This window comes from Haliaeetus albicilla, chromosome 14 (genome assembly GCF_947461875.1).
Source record: "Haliaeetus albicilla chromosome 14, bHalAlb1.1, whole genome shotgun sequence".
Taxonomy (NCBI): domain Eukaryota; kingdom Metazoa; phylum Chordata; class Aves; order Accipitriformes; family Accipitridae; genus Haliaeetus; species Haliaeetus albicilla.
In genome coordinates this window covers 5,158,944-5,181,245 of record NC_091496.1, presented here as the reverse complement: position 1 = coordinate 5,181,245, position 22,302 = coordinate 5,158,944, and the positions used below count along the sequence as shown (strand labels likewise).

General features: G+C 41.8%; 1 protein-coding gene across 1 annotated transcript in view; it reads right to left on the bottom strand.

Annotated features, from left to right (window-relative positions):
* Positions 1 to 1,000: 1,000 nt before the first annotated feature.
* The window catches only part of TAF3 (TATA-box binding protein associated factor 3), a 120,978-nt gene continuing 99,676 nt past the window's right edge, over positions 1,001 to 22,302 (bottom strand). Inside the window, exons 5-7 of the mRNA XM_069801575.1 lie at positions 7,432 to 7,687; positions 3,642 to 3,748; positions 1,001 to 2,888 (exon numbers count right to left, since the gene is read on the bottom strand). Coding sequence (XP_069657676.1) covers positions 2,774 to 2,888; positions 3,642 to 3,748; positions 7,432 to 7,687 — 478 coding nt within the window. The 3' untranslated portion in view covers positions 1,001 to 2,773. The remainder of the gene's footprint in view (positions 2,889 to 3,641; positions 3,749 to 7,431; positions 7,688 to 22,302) is intronic.

Below are 22,302 nucleotides of genomic sequence, written 5' to 3'. Positions count from 1 at the left end.
GTTTTCCAGAGGCAGTGCTCACAGCTGGCCTCCCTCTTGGATGAAGCTGCCCTCCGTGGCAGGAAAACCAGAGACACTGATGCTCTCCCACGACATCCAAGGAGCAAACCAACCTGCAACCCGCCCGCTGTGCCCTATTCCCAGGGACGGTGGTGTCCAAAACCCGAATCGTAAAAGGATTCAGAAGAACACAAATGCCCAACCATAAAATGAAGCAGGCAATCAAGGGAGCAGCCCTAACTCTGGCAGAGTTTATGGAGAAGAAACGCAACCCGTGAAGTTATAGCAGCAAATACAAACATCTGGGGAAGCAGCTGGGCTCGCTCAGCGTTGGGCGGTACGAGGGGCCGTAAGGAAGGTCCATGGCACACGGCTGCTCGGGGGGCAACTATTTTTGGAAGCTGATTTTTCTTTTATCCCACCGATTCCTGATACCCACCAGCGTAAGTGAAAGGGGAGGCAGGCTCTGCATGGCTACGGACCAAGGCTGGCTTCAGACCGATGACCCAGAGGTGAAGGGTCCCTTCTCCCGTTACTAATCCCGTCAGCCACACAAGCCTCCTGAAAACGATGCTTTGGTTTTATTGCCACAGGGGTCATTTATAAAATCATAAAACCCGGGGTAGGAAACCAACCCGGCGGCAGGCAACGCACAAGCATGCATAGAAATACCTGAACGGCCGTCGAAACGGCAAAGTTCAGCCCTCCCGTGGCACCTTGAATAATTTAGTTGATTAAATGTGAGAAGTTCTGATTAACGGAGGGGAGGAGGAGGAAATGGATAAACAATTTACCAAAAGCTAGTTCTTTATTATTGCGACCAGAAATGACCAAAGACTGTGTATTTTGTATGTCTGCACATTACACGTGGAGAAAAACAAGAATCCGGTTTGCAACATTCAACAATTCAAAATAAAATTAAAAAAGAAAAATCCAACCCAAGAACTTTCTTGACTGGTAATTAGCAGGAACAGAATATAAATGAGGTGGCATGAACAAAGAAGGTAACAGTGCACTTTTAATAAACCAATTTCATCCATATCTCCACTGATTTGCAATTTAACAGTTCTATCAGCAAAGCCTCATTTCCCTAACTAGACTGGTACTTTTAAAAACATGACTAATTCATTCTCATTAATATCAATTTGGATGCATTTAAAAAATAAATCTTAATATCTGTGCAACAGGTTAAAGGGCTATATTCTCAAACATCAGACGTTTCTCACTGTATGGTTTAAAGTAGAAATATCCCCAAATTAACCAAGGAAGTCTGCAATTGCTTTGGAAACAAAAGGTATAAATTCTTTTCCAGATTTATTCTTGTATTTTATTTAGCTCTAAGACCCACTGCATTACAATATCTAATACTGCCTTTTTTTTTTTCTTTGCAATTTCCCCCCTCATTTTCAGAGGGGAATACAACTCGTATTCACTTTATTGGTCTTTCCAAGCGGATACACAAAGCAAAGTAACGCATCTTGGGGCCTCGACGCCATTCTGCATCTCCTCCATCTAAACACGAGCTCCATCGGTTTGGCAAACTCGCTACCACTTGTTGAAAAAAAAAAAAAAAGGAAAAATAAAAAAAGCTCAGTTCCAGCTACAGATTAACACACTGTAGCTACCATTAAAAGTGCAGAGCCCCCTGGCCTAAGCTCTCAATTCAGAAGGCATTTAAGCACTTGTATAACTAAGTGTGGGAACAGGCTCCTTGAAGGCAATAGGATTACTCACTTCTTAAGAAGTTACCACATGTTTAAGTATCTGAATCGAGGCCTAATTATGGTGCTGGCCGACTCCTCGTGCACGCACCACTGGGGCAGATCTCGCCAATCCCTTAAAGCCATAAGGACAGGCGTATGTCGCACGGGCTTTTAATAGCTGCTAGGTTTGTATTCTCAGGCAAATGAGAATAAAAATCCTCAAGCCCTAAAAAATAATTAAAAAAAAAAAAAGTACTTTATAAATATCAGGTATTTACACGTGTGAAAATCTTTTAATGGGAAGTGTTTTTACACACCAATGAAATGTACAAGCAATGAAAAGGTACATTGACAAGGACTAAAAAACAAAAACCAAAGTATAAAATATATTACAGGTCCACCGAAATAAATTCACACGGAAGAAAAAAATTGACACAATAGAAACTTTTTTTTTTAAAAATAGAAGATATATCACAAAAGCTTGAACGTGTTTATTTTATGTCAGTACTAAAAATCAAGGAAAAAAGCTTCATATATTCTCATCACAAAAATATTTACCAGCCACTTTTTATTTCCACATTATGATTATCTGGCTCAGCAGGAGTAGAGGCTGAACTGTATCCAGACTACAGAAATCATTCCAGAAGGTCTTCTAGTTTACAACTTACTGCAATTTACATTTTCTCCTCCTCTCAGCACCTTATTGCAAAGGTTCAAGAGGGATTAATAGCAAATCGAGAAAGAATAGGACAGATAATCTGTATTTACAACATTCATCTTTGTTGCTGCCGAGCCACAGGAGCGGGAGCGGTACCATCAACTACCAAAGTCTTCATTCATATAGCGCTCTGTGCAAATTTCCCTCGGTAGGTGAAACACAGCATCAGAATGTACCGAAATCCAACCCCCTGGGCTCAGACGGTCTGCGAAACACAACAGCCCCCGACAGAGAGCATCTCCTCGCCCCCGGTTCACGCCGGAGTCACAACCCCAACAGCCGGCGATGGAGGGTGAGGGTCGGGACAGAAGGTGCCGCGGCGACCGCACGACTTCAGTCCGCTGCAAAAACTTCAGTGCGCCCTGTGCTTCCTCTTCTTGTGTTTTTTATCCTTCTTTTTGTTGGCACACTTGGAGCAGAACCATTGTATCTCTTCCGGGGGTGCGGTTGTAATCCCGACGCAAGGCCTGTGAAGGACGGGAAAAATATCGTATCATCTCGGTAGAATAACGTTACTTTTGTCTCTTAGCCAAAGAAATGAAACTTTCCGGTGGGAGACAGGATCTGGCCTTCAAATTAATGCAGCAATTATATTATCATTATCTTAACGAATATAATGGTCGAACAGAAACCTAAAAACCACTTGCTTTGAAACAAAAAAAAAATATCAAAAGGACGCTCGATAAGAAATGTTATTTTAATAGAAAATCTAAGCACACTTTCAGGTATAATAGGCTAGATTTAAAATAACTTCAAATGCTTCTTCAACACATCTGCAAAAAACCTTACGATTTTATGTAGCTGTTTAAGAAAATGCCTAAAAAGTGATTAATTCCTTCCAACCCTTTTATAAGAGCTGACATTTATATTACTGCTCATACAATGCTTCATAATTTGAAATGTCTATCTGTATACACTATGCTCATAATCCTGTAGTTCTCACGAAATTACCGGTATCAGCAATATTTCCCAGCAGTTTCAAAAACAACTGTTATCACCAGTGCCCATTAATTAAAAAGTAACTCTCCTTTGCAGCTTAAAATCTGCTTTTTCAAATTCCAGAGAAACAGAGATAAAAATATCTTCCAGATTATTAAATTGGACATAGCAAAGCCATTCAAATATTCCCAGTGTCATGAACCAGAAAAAAAGAAAAGGTTTAATAACATAGCCCCAATCTGCCAGGGAACAGCAGAAAAGGATGGATGAGAGCAACTTACCAGTGATACCAATCATCGCAGTCATCACAACCTATCATTGGACTGCCATCATCTGGCTTGTTACAGCCAGGACAGATCCAGATCTGGTTACCCCACTCGTCTCGGATCTGGTGCAAAGAAAAGGAAAGTTAGCTGGTTTTCAGGGCTAAGCAGGCAGCAAAATTGACTTTTTTTTTTTTTTTTTAAACATAAGTTTCTTGCTTAGCCAACAAAGCTATTCAGCGGTCACTGTTGTTATTTACAAATTCTCCAATCGTAAGTGCTCGGCCTTATGTTTAATTGATTTTCCTATACTGTACATGATGACAAAAGCATGCATTTTTCTGTATTGCCCTGTAAACCAGTAAAGCCAGTTATACCACCCGACCTAAGCACAGGCATTCACATATAGCAGCCAGGGCTTAAGGACACAATTCCTTCTCTGTCTATCCTATCGCGACTTTTTAAATTCTACCCTGTTAATGGCAAGAAGGAGCAACAGCAGCCTCCTGCGTAAGATAACAGTTTTATATGCATGTAAAATATACAGTGCCATGTGTATATATTGCCGTATTACTTATTAGCCAAAGTCTTCAACTTCAACTAGCTGATAAGATCAGGATATAAAAAAAGTTGTTACTGAGTAACTTTCCATTCCCCTTATGACATTTATGTCGCAGTACAATTTACTAAAGGGTGAATGAAACGAGAAAGGCAGATCATTTACAGTATTAGGCAGCTGCTTACTGGATTTACCATAATCAGAGCTCTATGAAATTTTGTTATGTTTATATCCTGCCAGACCCATTATTTGTATTTTTAAATTTCAAGTGGTTTCTTTAACAGTTCCTTTGTAAAAACATACATGCGAAATGTCACGAAATCCACCCAAAGAAGTGCAATTAACAATACAAAGTACAAAATGTCTGGGGTATTACCCTGATTTTGTCATTTCTTTATGAAGATTGGCACTTTATCACTGACTCTCAAAAACACAGACTGTTCTGTTCTCAGCTTTTGTGCATTTACACGTATCTAAGGCAGTAACTTTTTGCTATCTGTACAACTTACAAAGATGATATTAAAAAGTAGTAGATGAAAAGCCCCAAACAAATGCTCTTAGGAAAAAAACCCCAAACACTACACGGTGGTCTGTACATCTTACACCACTTCCTGAAAAATCAATAGGAATGTACCAGAGCTGCAACCAGCACACCACTCTTGACTGACTCCTCTTAAAGCCCTGAATCTTTTTTGTGGTTTAAAACTGGAAAATACAAAGCCCAGGAATATTAAGCAGGGAACAATCCCCTTCCCAACAGCGATACGGCGGAGGCGACGTCATAAAACGAACTCGACGTTAAAGCTGATTGATTGCAATAATCATCCCTATCTACGCATCTAATCTCACATCTGGCAAAGTCATTTTAAGTTGGTAGAGAAGCGTCTGCTCCGCGGGTGAACCGTCCGCAGCCGGCGTGAAAAGGTCCGTAGTAGCCCTTTCTGTGGGGTAAATCCTGCCGTGCCAGGGTGCTGCAGAGAAGCAACGCCGCGGGGCTGACAGCTACGGCCCTTCGCGCCCCGCTCGAGCGACCTGGCTGCGCCCGCAGCGTCCTCCGGCGCGGGTGCCGGCACTTGGCAGGCATCCCATCCAGGTTTGGGCTGCCAGGTGTAGGCAGCGCTGCCTCGTGGTGTCCCACTAGAAGAGACATATACCCTGACTTCTCCAAACTTTAGTTTTTTCACGGGGGATGTTTGTCTGTGGAATACCCCGTCTCAGGCTTTCAGGGGCTGGAGAGGGGTAGGGTGGTCTATAATCACTGAAACCTCTGCCTGTTCGTTAAACAAGAACTTGGGCTGCTGAATGAGGATAAAATTTTAAATTAAATTAAAAATATTGCCTAACTTCTCACTCCTTAATGAGCCAAGGGTCCTGGAAGGAGGGACAGTACGTGATTGCTGAATGCTATTTTAGTACAAACCGCTGAGAGTTAATGATCGGAGCACACCGGCTCAGATGCTATCCTACAGGGAGATCCCACATCGTATCTTTTTTTTAAAGCTATAAAATCATCCTCCTGTCCTCCCCTGCAGAAAGGAGTTGCGCACCTCTGTCACACTGGCTCCAATCTTATCTCTAGAAGAGCTTTCCCGTGCGACTTGGGGAAAGCCATTTCATCATTCTGTGTCCTGGATTCCCTTCATACGAGAGGCTAATAGTTATTAATTATTCCCTTCTTCCCCAGCCTCTCTCTCTCAGCTTTTTGAATTACAAATGTCTCACATCAGGAGTCTCTCTGCCTGTAGGATCCTAATGCAGCAAAGCCCTGGTTTCAACTATAATGTTGTAAAAGAAAGAAATAAACTGGAGCCTACCCGTCCTCTGAATCCTCCATAAAGTGCTAAGAGTGTTGCCACCAGAAGTACCTAGGCAAAGTTCTAGGTTTTCCTTTAAACTAACATAATCTCTAAATTATTTGCTATTAATGCTTACTGGAGAAAATGGGATGCAGTACAGTATTTTGGAAATGCTCCTCTCTCAGAGTGAATTTCCAAGCTTCTGGGCATTACTGTAATACGTAAGAGTGACACTGCATTTACGCCTGCGATACAGAAGGTGAGGATGTGTATCCTGCACCCTAAAGATAGGCACAGCCTATGTGAGGTCCTCCCGTGCTGTAACTAACTCGGGAGTGAAATGTAGCAGCTGTTTAAATAGTGACCAGTAACATGATACAACAGTTTAAGTCCAGCAAGAGAAGAGCACCTTTTCCGTTAGAAACGGAGAGGTAGATTTACACTAGGAACCATTATAAAAACAGGAATTAAAAAAAGGAGAAAAAATCATGCATATGTTGCAATTAAAGCACAGAAAACTCTGTCATAAAAGCAAGTTTTGGGTGTTTTAAATGTTCTAAATGCAGATTTTTAAACTGCTACCCACTACAGATAAGCAAGGTGTCACCAACCACGCTGGAACTTTGCCAGGTCAGGAAGGATAACACCACTGCTCCTGTTCTTAATGGTATCTGCTGCTCTTCAATGATCAGAAACGGACTTCCATTTTACATTGAATCCAACGTAGAAATTTCCAGTAGCACAGCAATCCTAGTCCTGCCTAGAGGTACGTCCATGTTCTTTTAGAGAATGTTGTTCCTGCATCATGTTGGATGGGAGAGTTTTCTAAAGGAATGAAGAAGTCTTAATGCTGCCAGATAGGGGCCAAGTCCAGAGCGTATGTCAAACAGACTAATGAACTGCAGACTAATGAACTATCTACAGACTTCCTGAGGTGCACAAACATTTGCAATTTCTGTATGTTGAGGAACCCAGAAAAGAGATTAGTGGACTCTCCACATTTCAAATGAGGGCTAAGTCAAATTCTTGATGTTGTATGAGGGTCTTGTACTTGACCTGACTGACAGCAAAATCTATGGTGAGTTTGACATTTGAGGTTTCAATTCAGCACTTCTGAAAGCATCTATGAAAAAATCTCCATCTCCAAAAATAAATGCTCTCGCTCAGTTAGCAGAAAATACCGAGTGGGATATAACTGAACTTGTTAGAAGAAACTTAAATATTGAACTGGGAACACAGAAAAAAGTTCAGTCCAAGTAGTAGCGTTTCCAGTTATTAACCCCTCAAAACACGTGCATGGAAGCAAGGGCTGAACAAAGAGTAGCTAAATAGAGAGGAACATCACAAGTCCAGGGACCATCAGCTGGAGGGGATGAGTCACCCAGGGGCTCAATCATCCAAGAGATGAACGTCACCGGCACCGGGACAAAATGCCGCAGTGTGTGTTACCTACCACGTAAGTACTGACGGTCTCGGTCACCACGCTCCTGACCGGAGCTTTGGAGCCTCCGGCTGCCGAGACGGCTGGAGAGGGTGGTGGGATGAGGACCGGCGAGACGGTGGGCTGTGGAGGAGGAGGAGCTGGAGCTGGAGGAGGGGTGACATGAACGGGAGCTGGTACCGGTGATGGCACGGGTGGAGGTGTTTTGGGCCGGCTCACGGGAGTGGAAGGTTTGACCTCTGGAGCTGGCACCACTTTGCTGATGACTCTGTCAAAATGAGACCAAAAATGAGGATTGTTAAGAGTTGATGGGAAAGAAAGCAACGATTGATCACCGACTAGACGTAAAGAAAATATAGCGCAGCTAATTCGCATCACCTTTCAGTCAGTAAAGAGGCTGGGTTTCAATCCAACAGAAGGACTGTTGTCATTGCTACACCCATCCATGGGACAGGATGAAGCACCGAGCCTTTATAAAGTGAACGCCAGCACAGCCTGAACGGCTCTGTAGCTCTCTGTCATATAAATATTCTCTGTGGCTTTACTAAACCTTGTTTCGTTAAGTTTTACTACATTAGCTCAATTTGTGGGAAATATTAGAAAGGAAAGTTAATCAGCTGTGAACAGCACTGATTTTAATCTTCAAACCGAGAGACAGTATCATCCTCTTAAGATCCTACATTAGGGGGTTCTCCAAATATTTGCTAGTTTGGTATTTCTTTCCCCAAATGTTTATGAAATCAGCAGTGGATCTAGCCAGGACAAATAAATGACGCACACTATATACTCAGCAGTTAAAATATTGCTACTTACTTGAGTAGCTGAAGTAGACAGGATGTAGCTCTAGTAAATACACAGTATAGAATAATCTTGACCAGGAAGGGGGATACATAGAGGACCCAACATTTATTAACGAATGTTGATACACAGCGTTATTGATGTGCATGCAATTTAACGGACAAGACAGAAAAAGCCCTTACTATAAGGCTCTAGATTAGAAACATAAAGAGAAGGAAAAGGATGTTTTAGAAAACAAAACAAAAAAACCCTCAAACAAAACACAGGATAGGTCTATTTGTTTTACCACATTTTGGTAAATCATTTAACTAACTTATTTATATTTGAATGGTAACTGTGGGAGTGCAATTGATTTGTGATGGGACTGTAGGAAGAAGGCGATTTAAAGAAAGGTTAGACATTCCAGAGTGGAGGATATCTTAAGAAAGCAAAAAACCCGAAACATCAGTAGGAAAACCATGATGAAAATCAAATTCCAACAACTCCTGAGAACCAGGAAAGTCCAGCTCCACTGTCAATGGGAATTTTACATTCAACTTGAGAGTTTACTGCAACTCTCTTATGATATTCAAAAGGCAGTACCACTATGATTGGAGACGTCTGCATTTCAAGTCAATAATCCAAGCCATCATTTGAGAAGGGCTTGGAATTATACAGTATTTATGCTTGGCTGAGATAATAGAGTTTTTCTCCCAAGATATGCCACTTGCACTACTAAATCAGAACTGTGGCAAGTTACAGTAAACCCAGACTTAGCAAAAGGAAACAGGGCACTGGGTTTGGTACTCCTGCCTAACCTGCCAACTGTAGCATCACACCTACCTTCCACGACCTACTATGAGGACTAGGTGAAAACCAAACCTAAGGCAGTTTAGAAACTTAAGAGTGGAGCAGAATCTAAAAGGCTTTAGATGAATTTCCATCAGCAACACTGAAGACATTCACACCACTTGATGTCCTAGTGATTGCGTCAGGTACCTCATCTGGGAGGTCAGGCTCTATGCGTCAGTAACGTGCTAGACTGTGAGTCAAAGTACAGGACTCCTAATTTACGTTGTCTGTGACCTGCAGAAGGAAGGAAGTCCTATTACCAGGCCATCCTGGGAGCAACCTACACATCAGATCAAGCCTCTTTCTCCTGTTAGTGGGATACATCTGAAAACCCACTGTTCTCTCCCACCAAGAAAGTCTTCTCTCTGGCTCTTGACGTCCACGATGCGTTTCTGGTTCAATGGAAGTCCTAGTGGGAGGCCCCTTGGGGCTCTTGCCAGCCTGGCCACCCCAACTCAGATGTTTCTTCTGTGCCTTCCTACTTCCACTGCTCCCACAGAGAGCCCTGGCTCCCAACGCTGAATGCCTAAGACCTTGGTTGGCAGCATGGTTTGCAAAGTCACCCTCACGACTTGAGAGCCAACTTTCAGTAAAAAAAGTCTTAGCAATAATAAAAGCGAGGAGAAGGACAGACAGCAAAATATTTGGCACAGCAGAAGTAATTTGGACGCTTTCAAACATCGTTACTCCTTCTTTCCCCGCCTCACTCTTCTACCCCCAACAAGTAAACAGCCCTGCTATGAGTTCTTCAGGGAGTCAACCCTCCCCAAGTCTAGACTAAGAAATGTATTAGCTAGTAGGATTTTAAACACAACTTTGCACACAGTGTAAACAGTTTAAAAGCAGTATTAGCTAATACAATTTGAATAAGAGTGACCATGCCCAGCTAACATATGAAATTAAATTACACAGTTTCTTGGTCTAGATAAAGTCAGGTTCCTCTCCTGACAGGGTCTTCAAAGCCACTCTGCTAACAACTGCAGAAGCTACAAGGAATAACACATACGACTACTTCCAAAACTACAAATATTCATTAGCGGGCGACACACACTCATCAATTGGCTGGTTTGCTTGAAGTGTGCAATTAGGACATGTTCAGTATATAGGGCAGCTTGTTTATCTTAGGTTTAGAGCTCAGTTATCAAAACAGGAGATCGGCATTTTGGAGCACGCTTGGGCCTACCACTCCCTTGGGCTAATAAAGTTCAGAGACTTCAGACTCCAGAGTGGAGAAATGAATGGCTTTGTGCTACACCATTAGAGGTGATGGAGTAATCTCAGCGAGGGTGGTTTAGCCTGTCCTCTGTCCCGAAGAAGGGGCTGCATACACGGCAATATGGAGGTGGGGAGAAATCAAAGGGAAATAGCAGTCCCACGACTAATAATTAATGTTACTTCAGACTTGGAGAGAAACCTAATATCAAAACACTATGTAAATGATGGCAAGATTTATGAGCTCTATTTTATAGACAGGAAAAGTGAGGCACAGAGCACACTGCAAGTAGGCGGTACTCACTACAGCAAAGCTTCGATCCTCCTGGTACCTAGGTCCCTGCTAGGGTTTAAACTCTACTTTTGGACATCACCATACGTATCTCGATACCTTCTTTTCCAAGTATGCTTTTCATATGCTTCCAAAATCACCACTTGTATATTAAGTCTGCAAGTACAATATTAAATAAGAAAAAATTTCACCTCCCTCCCCACCCCAATCCAAAAACTCTAAAACTGAGGCTGGGTTAGTATTTTTTGAGGTAAGCGAATACAAATTAACATCATCCACCATCAACACACTCAGAGGCCTGAGACAAGAATTACACTTCTCTGCAGGCTGCTTGCCTGACAATATATCACAAACACATTCTACACTGAAAGATAAAAAGTCAATTAAAGTTGTTTTTGAAGCAAAATCGTTCCTCCAGAATGAAGGGGTGTGAGAGAACCCTTGGAATAGATGTGGTAATAAAAATCTCTATAAATCATAACTAAAGGCTACCACTCCCTTTAAGAAAAAAACAGAATTAATGTAAACACTGTGCATCTGGTTGTGTGCAACCTAAATTCACTTTGGATTTCTTCTTAAATGCTAGCAGGAACTGTATTTCTTACAGAACCTCCGTGCATTTATAATTGAACGCATGTAGTGATGCACTTCTTCATAATGATAGAGTGAATGAAAACCTATTTTAATCATTACTCCGGGGCAATCACCCCGTTCACAGCTACAGATCCAAACCCAAACAGGATGAAAATGAAGTGTCGACTTGCAGGCAAAGTGCAAATTCTACCAAGATTTTAAGTGTCGCAACAAGGTCAGTTGGTTTATAATCAGTTCTAACTGGCATGAGCCGTAACACGTTACATCTGGAGCAAAATGAGGCTCCAAGGTGTGAAATGGTTTCCTATCTTTGGAAGTAATTTATTTGATTTCATTCTGATCCTTACGGCTGAAAGCCCCATTGACTGCTTGATATAAACACAGGGAAAAGACGTGTGCACCGAAAGGAAATGGCTTTTCAAAAATAGGATATGAGCCACAGGGCTGAGTGATTGCTACGGGTGATGAGCTCCAAAAAAATGCTGTATCAGTACTTTGAAAGGTCTAGTGAAAAATCACAGGAATCTTTGTTTCTCAAAGGCAGAGCTCCAAAGAAGCTGTTTCTCTGCCCAAAGGAAAAACAACATTTGAAAAGTCCTAATTCTTTTCTGAACCCATGACCCATTTTTAAGTAAGGAGCAGGAGCTAAAGGGGTCTTTGTATGTAGGAAAATGACACCATCACTGCACTGACGTAATCAAAACTAGTACAACTCACTTGGATTATTACGAGTGGTATTATTATCTATTAGTATTGCTATTCCTTTTTTGATATAAGTTCCTCAATACTAGAAAGTTAAGTGGTGTAACTATTTTATCACTGCAACAGTCTCACACCTGGAACTGAGATTGTTGCACCAGAAAAAAACGGAATAGTCGAAGACCTATGGGTAAGAGTGTCAAAACCACCCAGGGGAATCAGGAAGATTTCCATATGGTTTAGATTCTTCCCAGATTAGAGGTGATTTTGAAAATTTTATTCCAACCCTGGAGAAGAATCAGTGTAATTTAAGCTCTGTAATGTAGGCTAATTCCCATATTACTTTTAGAAAGGGAAATTTAGTTTTTATCGCTTATGCCCTGCTGAATATTTTATTCTGTGCCAACAGGTCATATTGGCAAATACAAGCTTCACAAATACGCGGTATGACCAACTCATGCATTTGCAGAGTGCCAAAATGTATCAAACCTCCAGCGGAGCCCCTAGCAATTTTGCAAGTGGAAAGACTTCAGTGCTTAAGCTTGAAATTAAAAAAATATAAATATTTTCATGTGATAAATTGCCTGCAAAGTGATATTCTTCTCTATCAAGGAAAATAAACTTTGAACACTTATTCCAAGATATCATCCATTTTTGTGGACGCTGCCTGGTCTCACACAAACGGCACAACTTCCACCTAAGCGTGTTGACCTTCAATGGTGCACATGGAGCTCAACAGCCCATTCTCCATTTCATCACTATGGCAAAACCCCGCAAACATCCCTTCCCGGGCAAATGAGTCTAGTGATTTTACAGGCATCGTGGCACCTAATCCCATTCGCAAGTTTATTGAGGTTCACCTTAAAACCGGTTTAGCTTTTTGTTCCCACCATTACCCTGTTCCAGGATGTCACCGCTCTGATTGCACAGCAACCTCTTCTAATTGCCAGCCTACATTCATAGCCAATTAAGTCCCATTTGTTTTTTGTGCCAATGTTGTTCTTTAGCTTAAATTGCTTTCTCCCTCCAAAATGTTTGCTTGCCTAAGGTATTTGTAGCCAGCAATCATATCCCCTCTTCACATGCTAGACTAAACACACAAAGTTGCTCCCCTCTCCTATCATAACACGGGCTCCCCTATGCTCCCTCTAACAGTGCTCCAAGCCTTCCTCTGCACCTGCTCTTCCCAATTCATCCTTCCTGAAGACAAGCTGCCTTCAAGAATTGAATATAACATTTCAGATGAAGTGTCAACAGGTTCTCATATGATGGCCCGGACACTTTCACTGTCTCTGCTAAAATTACCTCTTGCAATGCATCCTACGGTCACACTTGTATCATGTTGGCAACTCTTGTCGTTCTGTGATCAACTAACGATCCCTCACCCACTTAATGCACCTACCGTAGCGATACACCTACTGATCAGCTCTTTACTTCTGGCTGAAGTTTCTATTGGTACACTTCAAATGCAAAGCCTTAACGGCAATTTTTCATTTACCGAATTAAATACCATTTTTCCTTTCAAGGGGATCCAGTTCTTTCCAGACAATCATCAGATCCTCATTTGTACTGACATGCTCCTTCAACCTTACTGCCAACAAAAAGCATCAGTGTTGTACCTCCTTCTGTGACAAAATTTTAAATGAAATTATTAAATCAAACCAGTCCTGAAATACATCCTTGAGCATGTTCACTAGTAACCTCCTCTCCGGTCATATAAGCTCTCTTACAACTCTCAGTTGCTATCTTCCTTTGAGCTAGTTCCTTACTGCTGAGCAGTTCCTCTGCTAATCCAACCTTTGCCAGCTTCACTATGAATGTCCTGAGTGATAGTATTAAACATTTTCCTGAAATCCAGTTTGAATTTGCCATCTTCTATTCACCCAGAAGAGAGCATTCCTTCTTTCAACGGTAGGACAGACGTCAACTTTATTCCAACTACTCACGTGCCAGTGTCTCACCTCTTCTCCACCGCAGCTGTGACTTTCCCTTGGAAGGGAAGCGATTTGATCCTGCACCCAGAGACGGCTTCCCCAGTCCAGAAGAAATCACTCCGCACTGGGAGGTGGAGGCAGCTGCTCTCAGCATTGGTGGTGGAAACAAATACCCAAGATGCACGGCAAAAAATCAGCTGTTGCCAGCTGCGTCTCTTGCAGGGACTGCCAACTGGACTAGGCTAGCCTAGAAAATCAGTTACTTATCAAAGATTGGTATCAAGCCTGTTGGCATGGTTTACTTCCGTTCTGTGTTTTATTCCACTACTTCCAAGCCTTTAATCAGCTCTTCCTCCAAAATTTGTTTTATAATCATGTGCACCGCTGTCAGCGGGTGTCTAAATCACTTTCCCTTTCTTCCCTTCTTCAGCACTTCTATTTATTCTATTATTTATTAAAAATAGATCTAACAAACATTGCATTTTAAAATAAAAAGAAATATATTAAAAATTACCTGTCACTGAGTCTGCAAATTCACAACCCAGTTCTTCTAGAACTTGGGAGAAAGATTATCCCATTCCTTGACTTCAGCGCATAAAGGTCCCTATATTTTACTTCCCAATTCATTACGGTAATTTCCACCACTGTCAACCTACTGCTGTTATCCATCTTGTCCCAGTTCTCAGTAGAGAATGAACATAGGATCTGAAGTATTCTTTCTGTTCTTTGCTCATACTGATATCATCCTTCATCTTCTCCCTGTCTTCATTTCCATGGTCCATCTTCTTCCCTTCTTTTCCTATTTGCTCAATATCCTTCACAACATTTAATTCAGCTTGACTTCCGCCAAGCTTGACTTCACCTCCACAGTCTTTGGCCTTGAAGATGTAACTTCTTTGCTAACAGACTTCTTCTCCTAGAGGTACGATGCTTATTCCTAACATCCTTTTGGAACTGAGTTATTCACACAATTCACTCTGTAGTCATTTTGCTACAAGTGCCCCCTTCCCACAGGCAGAAAACACCACTTTTGAATCCATTAGGTCTTCAGTCCAGCTGACATTTCTAGGTAACTCCTTTGGTTTATGGGCATTTGCACTCTTGAAATTGAATTACAGGTTTTCTACTGTTTATTTTTCCATTACTTTAAGTGAAACAGAGTTCTGCCCTTGGCCTCCGCCCTCCGTATCTGTTACAGCAGGGTATTTCTCCCAACAACCACAAACACCCTTCTGCCGATGACTCCTAAATCTCCCTCCCGTTCTTTCTCACCATTCTGACTTACATCTCCGGATGGTTCATTGCCAGTCTGACAAAACAAAACTGAGCTGGTAGCGTGGCGTCTTGGTATCTTTCATCTTCTTTCCTCTCTTATCATCAATAACAAGCTGCTCAGAGCTTCGATGTGAAAACCACCTGGCATTATCCCCTTCTGCTGAGCTCTCAACAGCAAAACCAGAAGCTGGTAAAACATGTTTATGCCAATGAGCTCTTTGCAAACTTTCTCTTATGTGTTCCTTGCAAAGTGCCCTTTATTGTCATTTGTTTTGGGGTATGTTATGGGATGCATGATCTAGAAGCTTGCCCATAAACCAATCCTACATCTACTCTCTTTAATGAGAGCTAGTGTAGAGTACAAATTTTATTAACTACCACAAAATTATGCCAGCAAACTGTAATTTCCAGCTTGTTACTGAGACGTGTTTTTGAAAGAACCAAGCGAGCCGGTCAGTCCTGAACTTGGAGGCTCCGTACAACTAGAGATCAATTGCTCGCAGGACAACTCTACTAAATTCAGGTAGGACCACCTTTGTCTTTTGTGTCTACGGATGGCTACTTCTTTACGGCTCTCTTGCCCACATCCAGCTCCCAGGAACTATAACATGAATCTGTGGGTCTGTACAGTTTCCTCACTTTTGTGTAAAAACGTCAAGAAAAGAGTGAATAAAAAGAAGCACCTCTGTCAAAGACAAGAACAAATCAGTCTCTTGCAGTCATCTTCTATGGAGCAAATTCTATTTTTTAAACAAATACCCATCTGCCTTTCTAATCTTTCACACATATTTGGTCGGTTTCTGTTGTGCTTTATAAGGGCAGCTGCTCATACCCATTTAGACAAGCAATTTGCTTATGTGTCTAAACCTGCCTGAAGTATTTTTCTTTTTTTTTTTTTTTTTTAATTGTGGTATACAGTGTACAATTTTTTTACTCTTGAGCAATAAGCAGCAAAATCAAAGAATCTCACAGTAAATTGTTTTGTTTTCTAATGACTCAAGCCTTTTTAAGGATTCACTTTTGGAGTCATCACCCAATGTGGCCAGCAGCAAAATGAAAATAATTTGCCACAGCCTACCACCTTCCATAAACAGGATGAATAATTAGTTGGGGTGGCTTCAGTAATTAAAAAAAAAAAAAAAGAAGAAAAAAGCTAAGGACTACATCTGAAGTTGGAAATAACTCACACTCAAGGAAGAAAAAACTCTTCTAAATCACCTCTAGAAATATAAACAAAAATGATCATTTACTTGTTTTGGTAAAAGGGATATGGTATTCTTCATTTTTTGCATGTAAACGCTGCAATCCTGCAGCAAGGGAGAGGCTGGGGAACCTCCACTGAAGTGAAGGAGACTTTTGGATGGATACAAGACCACACATGGGGATTTTACTGCAGGATCAGGGCCAATATCTTACACTAAAAAAGAACAATTGGGAAGGGGATATGAATCATACCCAAGACAATATCTTCATTAAAATACATTCAGCATTTAAAAAGGCATTGAAAATCAGTCCTCCAGCTCTTACAATTTAAAAGACTACAGAACAGAAAAATGTGGGTATGTATATACACACACAAACACACACAAAGATTTATGAAAGCTGTAAAGATCACTGGAATTCCTTACGCACACCTCTGCAGCCTTGCAGAGGAGCAAGATCATTTCCCATTACTTTGCCCCCTCACTTAGGTGGTCTATTGATCATATAAAAAAATTATTTCACCGTTACGTGCTCTTTTCCGTCTTACAGCAAAAGTTGGATTGACACCCAGAGCATTAATTCTGTTAACACACGGTTAACACGGTCTTTCTCTGCTAAGTGCTACGCTGTAAAATAATTGGGATACCCATCAGTACTGCAGTAAACACAGACTTTTGCTGCCCAGACTCTATTGTTTAATTTTTCCAAGCAGTGGTTTATCCTTCTACATTTTTCTCCCCGAAGTATCACTTTTTCCCTCCTCTTTAATTCCACAGTAAGTTCTCCTCCAGAGCTTTCTGTTGAATAAGCAACGTCTCGCAGGGTAACCAACACCGCCCACAGCTGTGTCCCACAATAGCCCCATGCTGCTTGCATTACGTCTTTTGGAGGATTTGGTCACGGTGCCTTAACTGCTCCGAACACTGCTCTTATTCATAAAAACGTGCGGAAGGAGGGGCTTCCAGCAGGATTCCTTTACCTGTTTCCCCACCACAAAACAGTGAAATAAATGGAATGGGTCATGAGCTACTTGGCCAGTAATGCAAACCTACGGCTTGACAAGTCAATAAAAAGCCAATCCTTTCCTCCCCAGCCACACGTAGGGAGCCAAGGCTAGAGGCAAACAATTTGGGTATGCCTACACAGGGAGGTTAATGAACCCCATTATTCAGCTATTGTGGGCAAACACTATGAAGACAGTCATCTAAATTATCAAAGTCTGAGTAGCTCTCCACTAAATAGCACTCAAAGTTCAAAGTTTCTTCACGTGGTCTGATTTATCTGTACGAGAACAACCCTATTAAAAATGAAAGATCCTGGATATCCACCAAAGATGATACTTTAAAAATAAGATGCATTCTTGGAAACTACATAGGGCAGAATTCTAGTTTAATTGAAGCTAATAGCAAAGTCCTGTCTTAGGTATCTAGCTTTTTTTCACAGCTCCCCGGGGAGTTTGAGCAGTTTTCAAAAAAATACATATTCATGTTGCAGCAGCAACTACAGATCCCCAGTGAGCTTAGGGGAATACCACCGTGGTCCTTGCCTAATTTCTTGTCTTCAACCAGGTCAATAAAAAGCTATTGATGGGTTTGCTAATACCGTCGTCTTCTCTCCTCCCTTGGTACCATTACCTTTATAAAGTCTGATTGTGTATGTGTGTGTGTAGTTTTCCCAAGAAAATTCACTCTCTGGAGAGTCTGCAGCTCAACTCTTACATAAATTAAAGCTTGTTGCAGATAGAAGATCCATCATTTAGGCATCTGGTTTTTGGAGAACATTACCCTATAATAAACTTGGTGGTACTCTGCATGCTGCAGGTTAGATAATGAAGTTTTACAGAATTTCAAAAAGTATGAATAAAGAACTGTTTTAGTGCAATTCTGTTGCCCAGCTGTGGTTGCACTTAAAATAACAAATTCTTGAGCAAGTAGCAGTGATGACCCAAACCATGTAAATTTATGAAAAATAAACTCCTCCAACAGTCCAACTGTGTTTCAGGTCGGGTTATAGCTTCAATGTGGAGATTTTCTCAAGCTGCTTATCCTTTCAGGCTTCCATTTTTTCAGACACATGCTATTTTGCCTATTTATAAAAATACGTACCATGAGCACCTAACTGCAGTAGAAGTTCTCAGGTGGACGATCACAGAAACTCGGTGTAATAAAACAGAAAGCGACAGGACAGATTCTGGTTTGGTCTATATTGCCACTTGGCTTTGAGATTCCCTACAAAGGATGTCAGCTAGCTATGCTGGTGCCTTTTGTCATGGGGATATCATGCAGTCGAGTGAGCCTCCAAACGAATGTAAGTTAGGCCTTGGACTGATAATATCCTACCAAGCGATAAAAAGCTTTAGTGGAGTCAATTAAATATCTGGATAACAAAAATTTTTCTATCCCTTAATCCTTTTAGGATTTTATTTTACAATCCACAGGTTATTTAATATACATTTTTTTATAAACACATACGCATAATTATCTGAGCATGTGTGTGATCTGGTTTTGGAGAAAGTCACGTATCTACTCGCTTTAAAAATATGTAAGATAAGGGGCAACTTCATTAGAGCAGCAGGTCAGGTTTACAAGTTAAACACTGTTAAAAGACCTGTCTTTCCCCTTCTCATGTCTTGTTTCCAGGTTCCCTGCTGATGGCAGAGCTATGATATGATGCAGTACAAGTCTGGAGCAAAAGCCTGAAATTTTAAGGTAGATCTGGAGACCTGATTTCACAAAAAATATATATCCTGCTTCTAAGTCACAGAAGCACTGAAACAGCAACCAGTGAGTGGTACTCTGCTTTGTGGTCTGGCACTAGTGTCAGAAGCCACGTGTTTTTTCTTAAAAACTGTATTTAAATGTAGAATCAATTTATCTGAAGTATTAAAAATTACAGCACGTACTTTTGCTGAAGTTTATGTCAACTGTGGTAGTAGCTGGAATGTCAACACCTCATCAATAGATACGGTTTTTAAAAACTTATGGGTATAAAAAATGATTGTGCTTAAGAAAACATAACTAGACAAAAAGAAACCATGGTGCAATTGAATAAAAGTATTAAATTCTGCTCATCATTTGCAGTCAATTTAAAATTTAGAAGTCTATACTAGCTGTGGTTTTTTGTTTTGTTTTGTTTTTTTAAAAAAAGATAGCATCTCTAGTTCCTTCCTATGCTAACTCAGTTAGCAATCTACCTTGATAACACTGGAGTGGAAAAAAAAAAAACAGTGAAAAACCCTTCCAACATATCATTCAAATCATATCTAAAAAGGTGGTCATAAATATTTTAGAACCCAAGCAAACCAATAAGAGCTAGGCCCATTAAGGATAAGATCTTTTACAACAAATTAAATAAAACAATTTATTGAAGCCTGGACTTGAGATAAACTAGATTTACTAGCTGACCTTTTATTCATTTAAAGAACAAAATTAGCTCTAATTGCATTAGAATGGAATCCAGTAAATTTCTTCTAATGTGGCATCCATGCAAGTATTGCTGTAATTGTTTACAACTAAGATGGAAATGCTTTGATTATAATCTACTTTCTTCTTGTTTTACTGTGCAGTTAAAACACTGGCAAAAAAAAGCTAAAGTAGAACAGTTTTTCCAATGTGGGTTTATCCATCTTTCAGCAACAGTACATTTTTGTGTCTATTAACCTAATGTTATTAATAGCCATCTCTTTTGAACTGATGTGTGTTGTAAGAATATTTGCACACCAGACAAGCTCGAATGCAGGTATCGCTTTGCATCTAGGAGCAATATGTACTCGTATTCACAGAAACAAGAAAGAAGGAGACTTCTCTGACACCACCATCACTACTTTGTACATTGGTCCAAGCAGAGGAGCCAAGAAGTGAAATGATAGAGAAGAAACAGTTTGCTACACTGCAAAGGCATTTTCCTCACCACTGCTGCATTATTTGAGTAAACTTGTGTTGCTGTTGTTGTGCTGTGTTTATGGTATGACATGAACCTCCATTTCAAGCACCATCAATCTGACACTTTTTCTTCAGACACCCGAAAGACTTCATGGGCTCACCAAGATCTGTAAGTAGTTCCATTAAAGACAATGTTTTATATGAAGTCCCCCAAACAAACCAACCTCCAGCTGAATAGGTACTTAAGTACTTCCAAAAGCCTCCAAAGAGCTCTTCTCTCTAACAGAGGAAACTGAAATAACTCATTACTCCATCTAGTTTTTACTCATCAAATTCTATGAATCCCCCAAAACTTTTCTCATACCTCTCCACAGCTGTGTTGGGTTTGCATGGCAAGGTTTTGGTAGCAGGGGAGCTACAGGGGTGGCTTCTTTGAGAAGCTGCTAGAAGCTTCCCCCATGTCTGACAGAGCCAACGCCAGCCGGCTCCAAGATGGACCCACCGCTGGCCAAGGCCGAGCCCATCAGTGATGGTGGTAGCGCCTCTGGGAGAACAGAGTTAAGAAGGGGAAAAAGTTGCAGGAGGCACAGAAACAGCAGCCAGAGAGAGGAGTGAGAAGATGTGAGAGCACCAGCCCTGCAGACCCCCAGGTCAGTGCAGAAGGAGGAGGAGGAGATGCTCCAGGCGCCGAAGCAGAGATTCCCCTGCAGCCCGTGGTGAAGACCATGGTGAGGCAGGCTGTCCCCCTGCAGCCCAGGGAGGTCCATGGGGGAGCAGATCTCCACCTGCAGCCCAGGAACAGAGGACCCCACGCCAGAGCAGGGGGATGCCCGAAGCAGGCTGTGACCCCGTGGGAAGCCCATGCTGGAGCAGGCTCCTGGCAGGACCTGCGGCCCCGTGGAGAGAGGAGCCCAGGCTGGAGCAGGTCTTCTGGCAGGACTTGTGACCCCGCGGGGGACCCACACTGGAGCAGTCTGTGCCTGAAGGACTGCAGCCTGGGGAAGGGACCCACGCTGGAGCAGTTCGTGAAGAACTGCAGCCTGTGGGAAGGACTCATGCTGGAGAAGTTCGTGAAGGACTGTCTCCCATGGGAGGGACCCCATGGTGGAGCAGGGGAAGAGTGAGGAGTCCTGCCCCTGAGGAGGAAGGAGCGGCAGAGACAACGTGTGATGAACTGACCCCAACCCCCATTCCCCGTCCCCCAGCGCTGCTAGAGGGGAGGAGGGAGAGAAAATTGGGAGTGAAGTTAAGCCTGCGAAGAAGGAAGGGGTGGGGGGAAAGTGTTTTAAGATTTGCTTTTATTTCCCATTATCCTACTCTGATTTGATTGGTCATAAATTAAACTAATTTCCCCAAGTCAAGTCTGTTTTGCCTGTGACGGTAACTGGTGAGTGATCTCTCCCTGTCCTTATCTTGAGCCATGAGGCTTTCATTATATTTTCTCTCCCCCGTCCAGCTGAGGAGGGGAGTGATAGAGCGGCTTTGGTGGGCACCTGGCATCCAGCCACGGTCAACCCACCACAAAGGCAATTCATGGTATTCTCAAACAATCCCGTGCTAGTAAAACTCCAGAGACATGCTAACTGAAACACAACATTTCTATATGATAATTACCAGATATTCAGAACTCCATTACCAACACAGATGAAACGTAAGCTTAGTTTTCCCTTACCATAACACGTCACAAAAGCTTTTGTTTCTGCCTGTTACCAGCTGCTTAAAAGGTTGATGATCCTACTATGGTCTTTTCAACTAATAACTTTAAATAGAGGTTGCAGAGACTTCTGGTATTACTTCAGAGGTCCAAGCCACAGAGGCAGCTATGTAATGCTTTGCCTCAGAGGCACATCAGTCCTTTTCATAACGATCACAACACGTGAAAATTAAAATACGCTCTGAGTTCAGGCTGAATATTAATTGTTGAGCATGAAAGCAGAAATATTAGAGTAGGACAGCTCCACTGCGAGCCCTGCCGCATTAGACATCGGATCGACATACAACACAAAACAGTTCCCAGAGCCACGTGGCGCAAACTGTATAACGGCAAATTTCTTCCTGGATTTTTGCCTTGGAAAACTATGACAAATCCTAAAAGCTATTACAAAGCTGTGTAAGTTCTTGTTTGCCATCAGCCAGAAGGTGCAACTGGGTGATACAGCCATTA